Source organism: Mandrillus leucophaeus, unplaced genomic scaffold (genome assembly GCF_000951045.1).
Source record: "Mandrillus leucophaeus isolate KB7577 unplaced genomic scaffold, Mleu.le_1.0 Scaffold1366, whole genome shotgun sequence".
In the NCBI taxonomy this organism is placed as follows: domain Eukaryota; kingdom Metazoa; phylum Chordata; class Mammalia; order Primates; family Cercopithecidae; genus Mandrillus; species Mandrillus leucophaeus.
Window position 1 is genome coordinate 208,292 of NW_012101328.1, and position 10,216 is coordinate 218,507.

The 10,216-nt window shown below is 39.9% G+C and overlaps 1 protein-coding gene across 1 annotated transcript in view; it reads left to right on the top strand.

Moving 5' to 3' along the window:
* KIAA0368 (KIAA0368 ortholog) overlaps nt 1–10,216 on the top strand; it is a 114,495-nt gene that overhangs the window by 76,517 nt on the left and 27,762 nt on the right. Inside the window, exons 24-30 of the mRNA XM_011973279.1 lie at nt 1,215–1,338; nt 4,033–4,178; nt 4,600–4,654; nt 5,450–5,564; nt 6,519–6,587; nt 8,238–8,355; nt 8,624–8,791. Of these exons, the coding sequence (XP_011828669.1) occupies nt 1,215–1,338; nt 4,033–4,178; nt 4,600–4,654; nt 5,450–5,564; nt 6,519–6,587; nt 8,238–8,355; nt 8,624–8,791 (795 nt within the window). The remainder of the gene's footprint in view (nt 1–1,214; nt 1,339–4,032; nt 4,179–4,599; nt 4,655–5,449; nt 5,565–6,518; nt 6,588–8,237; nt 8,356–8,623; nt 8,792–10,216) is intronic.

Genomic DNA, 10,216 nt, shown 5'->3' on the forward strand with positions numbered 1-10,216 from the left:
CCCGGCTAGTTTTTTGTATTTTTAAGTAGAGACGGGGTTTCACTGTGTTAGCCAGGATGGCCTTGATCTCCTGACCTCGTGATCCTCCTGTCTCGGCCTCCCAAAGTGCTGGGATTACAGGCTTGAGCCACCGCGCCCAGCCCTCTAGTTCTTTTAATTGTGATGTTAGGGTATCAATTTTAGATCTTTCCTGCTTTCTCTTGTGGGCATTTAGTGCTATAAATTTCACTCTACACACTGCTTTAAATGTGTCCCAGAGATTCTGGTATGTTGTGTTGTTGTTCTCATTGGTTTCAAAGAACATCTTTATTTCTGCCTTCATTTCGTTATGTACCCAGTAGTCATTCAGGAGCAGGTTGTTCAGTTTCCATGTAGTTGAGCGGTTTTGAGTGAGTTTCTTAATCTTGAGTTCTAGTTTGATTGCACTGTGGTCTCAGAGACTGGATTAAGAAAATGTGGCACATATACACCATGGAATACTATGCAGCCATAAAAAAGGATGAGTTCATGTCCTTTGTAGGGACATGGATGAAGGGGGAAACCATCATTCTCAGCAAACTATCATAAGGACAAAAAATCAAATACTGCATGTTCTCACTCATAGATGGGAATTGAACAATGAGAATGCTTGGACACAGGAAGGGGAACATCACACACCTGGGCCTGTCTTGGGGTGAGCGGAACGGGGAGGGATAGCATTAGGAGATACACCTAATGTAAATGATGAGTTAATGGGTACAGCACATCAACATGGCACATGTATACATATGTAACAAACCTGCATGTTGTGCACATGTACCCTAGAACTTAAAGTATAATAATAATTAAAAAATTTTAAATAGGGGTATATAGCTGGTGAGAGATGGCTAGAATTTATATTGACTTACATGGCTTCAAAGTTGATGGGATTTTCTAAGTCTTCCTTAGGTGAACCATATTATGCTTCCAGAAATCATAAATCACTGCTTAGTGGTTTCCTACTGAGGGTGAGGAGGGCAGCAAAGACTTTGAAAAATATCTTCAAGGGATTCTTACATCCTCCACCCTCTCACCCTCCCTGGCCTTTGAACTATTGAATTAACCGAAAGCAAGCTAGGGCAAAGAGTGAAAACAAAACATGCTGAGAAACACACTTTTAAGCAGGCTTTCTGTAGAAATGGATGGTTTTGGGAAATGTGTTTTCTCATTCATGGCTTTTACTTCCTTCGTTACAGGCCAAGCAGATAGAACTTCAGTTCACTATTGGCGAAGCCATTACCAGCGCTGCAATAGGAACTAGTTCTGTGGCTGCCCGAGATGCCTGGCTAGTGACTGAAGAGGAATATACTCCTCCTGCTGGTACCAAATATTCAGCTAATCAATTTATAATTGTCAAGTAACCCTTTTTTGTTCTCGTTATTACATTTGAGGCAAAATCATTATACATTCCATATTACTTTTTTCAAATATTTATATCTGTTTTACCAATTTCATTCAGTCAAGAAAAATAGATGGGTGAAGAAGACAGCATGAGGCTGGGCACAGTGGCTCGTGCCTGTAATCTCAGCAATTTGAGAGGCCGAGGTGAGCGAATCACCTGAGGTCAGGAGTTAGAGACCAGCCCAGCCAACATGGTGAAACCCCATCTCTACTAAAAATAGAAAACTTATCTGGGCGTGGTGGCACAAGCCTGTAATCCAAGCTACTTGGGAGGCTGAGGCATGAGAATTTCTTGAACCTGGCAGGTAGAGGTTGCAAGTGAGCTGAGATCATGCTACTACACTCGATCCTGGCCAACAGAGTAAGACTCTGTCTCAAAAAAAAAAAAAAGGCAGCATGAAATTAGTAACTTATTTTTCTGACCCTTTGGCAAGCAAGCAGGGGAGTCAGCTCTGGATCACCTTGAAGCTTGTGCTCTTTTCATGAGGATTTATGTATTTAGCCAGTTTCAGAATTCAAGGTATAGTTGTTTCCAGATAATGTGTCCTTTAATCCCTTATTACATAAGTGCCTTCTGCTAGCGCTCCGGGTACACTGGCTTTTAGTGGCAGCATATAGTTGAGGGAACGTGTGGTTTCTGACTTTATGTTTTATATATTATGATTTCAAATTTATTGTGGTTTGATTTGAGTTTGGAATTGAAAATATGTTTTAGTATTTGAGCTAGAATAAAAAAAAATTTAAACAGAAGGAAAAGTCACCAAGTTTTTATATTTTATTCTCTCAATTGAGGAAATTAAAAGATAGTATTCTCGTGGTAACATTTTATTGTATATTGTGTTCCATCATGAATAATGCGTTAATTTAGTTATTGCACTTAGTGTTACAGTTAACACTTCACTCCACGGTAATGCGTTCACTTATTATTTCATTAGCCACCATAAAGAGATTTAAAGGAAATAGAAAAACACACTTTTGCTTGCACTGTAATCAGAACTGTGGATTGACAGAAGCTGAATCCGAGTCAGTTCTTTGAGGTTTTTCTTTGAACACACGTGAAGCAAGGCAAGGAGCAGTTTGTATAGAAGGAAGACAGTAAGGAAGGAAAGCGACATTGTTAGCAAGAAGACAACCAAACCTGAAGTGGGAATTTTCAGGTTGCATGTGAGAGGTGGTAACAGAGGCTTGACAGCAGGGAGGGCTCACACTGAGGAGTGGGTTTGCTGTGAGAGGCATGTTTCTGACTCCATAAGTTACATAGTGACTTAACAAGTAAAGGTTAGTAGAGAGGTATCTATGCCAGTCTTCATTCTCTGAACTCTTGTATTGCCTCAAACTCTTCTTGGAAGATTGCATCCTGCTTGGCTTTTTACTCATCCAAAGGAATCTCAGATTGTCCATTCAATGTTGAAGTTCTATTTTTGTCTGTTTTGGGAAAGGAGAACATAAAATGTTGTGGAGAAGGGAGGGTTGATGAATCTTTGATGTGAATTTTGATCATGCGTGTTCTATGTCATTCTCATCTGAGTGCTACTCGGCCTTTGGATGTTGTTGTTGGTTACAGTGTACCAATCTTGCTGTGAGTAGAATGAACAGCATTTGAGAAGCCAGTTAGGGCCCAGGTCTTAGCCATCTTAACATCTGTGCATATTATCCCAGGCATGTTATGGGAATCTAGTAAGGACTTGTTGGTTTTGTAATTGTAGTTACCCAGATAGCAGAACTGCTGGCAGCTAGAGTTGTGGTTATGGGAATTAAAAGAAGGGATTCTGACTCTGAGAACTGGAGTAATGTGATCAGCGAGGAACTGTGAAGGGATGAGGGGTGGAGGGGAATTAACCATGTCATGTACTGCCAATATATCAACTAAGGTGAAAATTGAGAAACCATCATTGAACTTAGCAACAGAAAAGTCATTTGTGATTTCTATGACTAATTTCTTTGGAGAAGAGAAGGTAAAAGGCTGATTTGGAGTGGGCTTAAGGAAAGAGAAGAGCAAAGTTTGAACATAAGTTTAAACAACTGTTTTGAAGGGTCTTAATGTAAATCAGTGGTTTGTCACTGGAGTAGTGAGATTTTTGCCCCACAGAGGACATTTGGTGATGTCTAGACACTGGGGAGGGTGGGTGCCACTGGTCTCTAGTGGGTGAAGGCACAGGATGCTGCTAGACATCCTGCAGTATATAACACAGCTCTGTATAATAAAAAATTATCCAGCTACAATGTCAGTAGTGTTGAGCTTGAGAAACCCTGCAGTAATAAAGGAAAGGAGAAAAACAGTATGGTAGCTGGAGGAGGAAAGTAAGTGCAAAAGAAGTTTGTTTTTAGATGGAAGATGAGAAACGTCTAGTAGACAAAGAAAAATTACTAAAGAGTAGGGATAAGTTTTCATTCTCAGGAACTAAAAAATTACTCGAGTATCTTTGAAATGTAATTTTGTTTACACTAGGTTCTAGAGTGAATAATTATTGATTCCTTCAGTAACTTTAAACACCTTAGTCATTTAGATTTTAATATAGGATTGTTATGCAAATGTTGATTTCAATTTAATTTTTTCAGGAAATTATGTTGAATTATTTTAATTCTTTGTTATTTTTCTTTGCTTTTCCCCAGGAGCCAAAGTGAATGATGTGGTTCCATGGGTGTTGGATGTGATTTTAAATAAACATATCATCAGCCCCAACCCACATGTGAGGCAAGCTGCCTGCATCTGGCTCCTTTCCCTTGTGAGGAAGCTAAGTACCCACAAAGAAGTGAAGGTGAGCCATGCTGTCTGTGGTCAGCCCTGTTGGAAACCAGTTTTATAAGTAGCAAGGAAAGCATATGAGGGTGAAGGTCATTAACCAATAGTAGGTATTTTGAAATACATTGTACATGGAGGAATGAAGAATGGTGGCCTGATATATATAGGCTAGAAGATGATTCTAGACTTGAAGGTATAAAGTCAGAAGTGCTTGAGATGGGGAAGCTCAGTTAGGGCAATGGTCAGCTTGCGTGTGTTAGACTACCTGTAAAAGTGGTGCAGCTCCAGGTGATTTGGGCCACCTGTAAAGATGAGAGCAAAACAGCGATTGTAACTGGCTTGGATAATAAGACTACAAATTTTGTGCACGGTGAGAGCAAAACTCTTTCTCAAAGAGGTAGAGTTTCAGTGTTCTAATGCCTTTTTTCTTCTTTCAGTCTCATCTTAAAGAAATTCAAAGTGCATTTGTTTCAGTTCTATCAGAAAATGATGGTAGGTTGTTGGTTAATATTTGATTTCTAAACTTTATTGAACTTGTGTTTTAAATGTTGAAAAACCTGGATTAATGAACATAAAAGAAAACTTTCTTGAGCTGTGTAATCAAAACAATTATTAAACCTTATTTGTTAGCAGTAAGGATAAGCGTTATGTTAATGGCTTGGAAACCAAAATTTCTAGTTAGGATATAGGAAACTTAGATTCTTTTTTATTTATTGGTTTATACGTTAGAACATGTTCCTCAACTCTGCATTTTAAAATGGAGCCGAGGCCTTCTTTAGTATCTCTCATAATAGCTTTTTTCTACCTCTGGTTACTTTTCCGCTCTGATTTAAGCTAGGAGAGAGTGAACGTATATGTGTTAAATCTTTCAATAGTAGCTTTGTTTTATAACTTGTTTTAAACATATGGACTTGTATTGACTTTTAAAAGTTAGGTCTGAGTGTATTGAGATCTTGTGAGGCTGTTTTATCTCTGATGTGTATGACTTATAGCCCGTGGATGATCTGTCACTGCACTGTCCAGTGACACTGTATAGGTCCATCAGTATTGTCTAGGTTTGTGAACTGGATCTTCTGTGAATGTGGTTCTCATTTACAGTAACTTATGTATGGTGCCATGTCCACTGAAATGATTTATTATTTTTTTTTAATAAAATAGGCATGTTGATTCTGTTTTTATATCTTTGATATCATTTTGGGTCAGTGTTAACTTTTTAAAGCTTTTGATTTCATAGCAAGCAGACAAAATTTTTTTAAAGTAATACAATCTTGTCTGACTTTCTTGTAGAACTTAGCCAAGATGTTGCATCAAAGGGCCTTGGGTTGGTTTATGAACTAGGCAATGAACAAGATCAACAGGAATTGGTTTCCACACTTGTAGAAACACTTATGACTGGCAAAAGGTATGGTGAACTTGAAAATTTTAGATTCAAGCCCATAGAGGAAGTCTATACACATAGTGAGAATATGCTGGAGAAGGAAGATTCAGCTTTCCATTTTTTCGTTTATGAAGCCTTTCCTAAATTGCAAGTCCGTAATTGTTGTGCTGTGGATAGCACAATTATTCCAGTGTATACTGTTAATTTTAGGAGCGTGCCACTAGGTCAAGCTTTGAAAGTTTAATGATCTCAGACAATTAATGTATTGGATTAGAAAAATGCCTTAATTACTGTTGGCTAAATGGAAGTTAAGATACGGAGAAGAAGCTTGCGTATCATTCATAGTCTAATCTGTGAAGAGTGTGAGGGGAAAAATCATCTGTGTAAGGGATTGCTGCTTTGTGTTTCCTCCCTTGTAGGAAGGATAGTTTTTCATGTGCTACCACATTTAATCCAGGGGAAATTATATGAATTGTCTTTTTCATCTGTTAATTTGTTCATTCTGGATTCATTTTACAAAATTTGCAGCCTCATGGAAAGGACTTTTTTTTTTTTGTCTTTTTGTGACGGAGTCTTGCTCTGTTGCCTAGGCTGGAGTGCAGTGGCCTGATCTCGGCTCACTGCAGCCTCTGCCTCCCTGGTTCAAGCGATTCTCCTGCCTCAGCCTCCTGAGTAGCTGGGACTACAGGCGTGTGCCACCATGCCTGGCTAATTTTTTGTATTTTTAGTAGAGATGGGGTTTCACTGTATTAGCCAGGATGGCCTCGAACTCCTGACCTAGTGATCCGCCCACCTTGGCCCCCCAAAGTGCTGAGATTACAGGCATGAGCCACCGCGCCTGACCGGAAAAGACTTTTATATCTTATGCACAGTAAATGCTTGATAGGAAGTTTTATCACTTTGTAAATGAATTGCATTGGCTAGTTGAATGTTGGTGTGAAAAGCTTGAAGCTTATTGAAATTCTTATTTTGGTTTAGAGTTAAACATGAAGTTTCTGGAGAGACAGTGGTATTTCAAGGGGGAGCTCTTGGCAAAACGCCAGATGGGTAAGTACGCTAAATCCATTGAATGGTAGACATCTTTAAATATATATATATATATGTATTTATTAGTCTGGTAAATACAGCAGTGATGAAGTTGATTTTCACCCGCTTAAGAAATGTTATTTATTGGTGGAAGAAGAAAACTTATATGGAAAAAAGACTGATGTCTTTTTTTTTTTTTTTTTTTTGAGATGGAGCCTCACTCTTGTTGCCCAGGCTGGAGTGCAGTGGCTTAATCTTGGCTCACTACAACCTCCCCTTCCTGTGTTCAAGCGATTCTCCTACCTCAGCCTCCCAAGTAACTGAGATTACAGGTGCCTGCCACCACGCCTAATTTTTGTGTTTTATTAGAGATGGGGGTTTCACCATGTTGGTCAGGCTGCTCTCGAACTCCTGACCTCAAGTGATTCACCCACCTCGGCCTCCCAAAGTTCTGGGATTACAGGTGTGAGCCACCACGCCTGGCAGGCTGATGTCTTAGTGAGTGTCCTGGGAAACAAACTCTGAGATAGAGATTTCTGTGTGGGAAATTTACTGGGGAGTGCTCTAGGGATCACTGTGGGGACATGAGGAAGCAGGATAGGGCCTATGACTGAGGGAAGGCTGAACTGCTGCCATCGTTTCAGTGGATACCAGCCTCTTGAGGAGCTCTGAGCTGGCGTGGGTGGCCTTTCGGAGTTGTTCTGCTTTGAGGCATGAAGCCTGGCCCTTTATGTCCCCTCAGTGACCAGCCATTGGTGGTGGGCTGCTGCATGGGAGCCCATGATGTTGGGCTCTCAGGGCAGTTGGGGAAGACTGACTAGGCCAAGAGGTCAGCTCTCAGGCAGCTGAGTCCTGCGGAACACTGGAAGTGTAGCTAGGCGCACCCACTGCCACTTGTTTTTGGGTGGGTGTAATTCTTTGTCTTAGAGGTCACTACTTTAGCATTTAAAATAAATTTCTTGAGCTTGACCTCCTTTATTTTATCATGCTTTATTTCTGTGGATCGTTAGGCAAATCTTTGCTGGTTGCAGGGCCTTGCTGTGGTGTCCCACACGAGCCTGCTTCATTGTTGTCTGCAACAGGAGAAAGCTGCAGTTTGTTCTGTCGTTGACCTTCCCCTACAGTACACTGTTATCACATCAAAAGTTGTTTTCATTCTACTTACTCTCCTTGTAGACTCCTTCTAAGTTTTTTAAAAAGTGCTTACATTTTACAAAATAACATAAAACGATTAGATATATTTGTTCAGAGGAAAGTTAACAAGACTCAAGTTAATCAGGGTTAGAGTGGTCTAGCTTAGAAAAGACTTAGGGAAGACAGATGTCGTCTTCACATGACTCTCTTATGATCATGTGAGATTATGCATAACATAATGGAGAATTAATGAGTTGCATCCCCAGGTGGTGAGGGGACCACTTCTATGGACTTAGAGGTGCATTTAGGTCATTTATCAGCAGCAATGTAGAGGAGCTTAGGAATTGCTGATAGTTGAATTAGATGACTTTTTATATTCTTCCCAACCTGTTTTCTGTCTCCATGGTGATAAGATAACTCAATATTAGAAACTGAGTAAAAATTTGATTTTAATATGTCCTAGTAATATTGAAGATGTAATTTTTTAGGCTGGAGAGAGAGAAGTATATTATTGCCTACCTTTTCTTTGTTTCCAAGTCAGGGCCTTTCTACCTACAAGGAACTTTGTTCTCTGGCGAGTGATCTTAGCCAGCCAGATCTGGTGTATAAATTTATGAATTTAGCCAACCATCATGCAATGTGGAACTCTAGGAAGGTAAGTTGCTATCACTGGACAATTATTATTATTTTTTCCTGCAAACCAAACATGCTACATTGGCAGACAGTGGCAAATGATATACAGTGCATTTTGTGAAAGTATGTGCCTGATGAGAAAGCTGAACCCCGCATAGCTACTATTGATTGGAAAGCCCAATAAATCAGGCTGTATTTAGGCATAAGTTTGGGAGGGAGAATTTTTTGCTGTGTTAATATTTTACTATAACGGGTGCATCTGAGTCACTTCAGCCTATTATTATTTTTAGGGTGCTGCTTTTGGTTTTAATGTAATTGCTACCAGAGCTGGAGAGCAGCTGGCTCCTTTTCTGCCTCAGCTAGTTCCTCGACTTTATCGTTACCAGTTTGATCCCAACCTTGGCATTCGACAGGCCATGACAAGTATTTGGAATGCGTTGGTCACTGACAAATCCATGGTAAGTGTCTGTGAACCCTGTGTTAGGAAAACACTGTAGATTGTCCAAGGTCATGCATGGGATTTAAACCCAGTGCCCATCTTCCTTTCTACTTTTTATACTTACTTGTTTAAACAAGCAAATTGTCTTTCATTCCATGCTTTCTTCCTACTTTCAAGGTATCAAAGATGTGTATGGCAACATTTATTAAAATCTCCAAAATGGAAACCATCTAAATGTCCGCTGGGAAGATGGTTAAGGAAATGATCATATATTCACACGAATGGAATAGTAAACGTGGAGAGGGATGATTGACGCAGTGGAGAGTGGGTTGTGGCCCCACCTCCAGCGAATTCAGTTAGGTGGGGAGACATACAAGGAAGCAGGCAGTTGCCATTTTGTTTTCTCTGTTGGTGTCCTCTCATCTGGCTGTTAATCATGTTCCATCCCACTTTTAGATACTAAGATTTCTCAGGGCTTGTCTCTGAGTATCTTTTTGTTCTCTGAGCTTTCTCTGTATCAATCAGTTCCAAGGCATATAAATGTCATCTTTATTGTGAAAGTTCCCAATCTTATAGTTTTGGTCCAGATGTCACTTGCACTTTAGACTTGTATATGTAACTGTTTACTTGTCATTTTCACTTCAGTGTTGTTTCAGAATACCATAAACCCAACATGCCCAGAATAGGACTTAAAAAATAACCTTCCCCCTCTATTCTCACTGTTCACCTATTTGCCCAAGCCAGAAAACTTGGTGTCATACTTTATTTTGGGCTGTGTCTCACCACCACCCCCAATTGAATCTAGTAGCAAATTCTGTTGATTCTGCTTCCAAAGTATTCTTTGAATCCACTCTCTTGTTTCCCTAATTCTTTCCCGATGAACAGGCCATCATCGTCTTTTTTTTTCCTCTTTGCCTTTCTTCATTTAATTATCTACATAGTAGCAAAAGTGATTTTTAAAAATGAAAATTAGATTGTGCCATTTTGGATTAAGATCCTTTAGTAGCTTTACAGCCTCACTTTAAATAAATTCCATGATCCTTACTATATCTTACAAGTCCCTGCCCGTAATGTGGCCCCTTCCTGTCTCACCTGTCTGGTACTAGGCTGAATATGTTTCTATTCATGGTGGTAGGTACTTGAGGGTTCGGCTTTGAAGACTCAGTGGGTTTTGCTTGCTCCAGGAGAACATGTGGCACTTCTGGGTCAGCCAAGATCTAATAGGCCAATGGGCTTTGTAGGTCTGAGCTCAGGACACAGGCCTAGACCCTTGAGACATGAGTGTCATCTCTGTGAGTGAAAGGATTAAGCCACAAGTGTGGATGAGATCATCCATGGAGAGTGTTGAGAGAAGCAGACATAGGAGGACATCAGTTTGTTATTTACCTCTTTGTCTTGGTTTTCTTACATGTAAGTAAGGATAACAAAACCTTTCCTACCTATA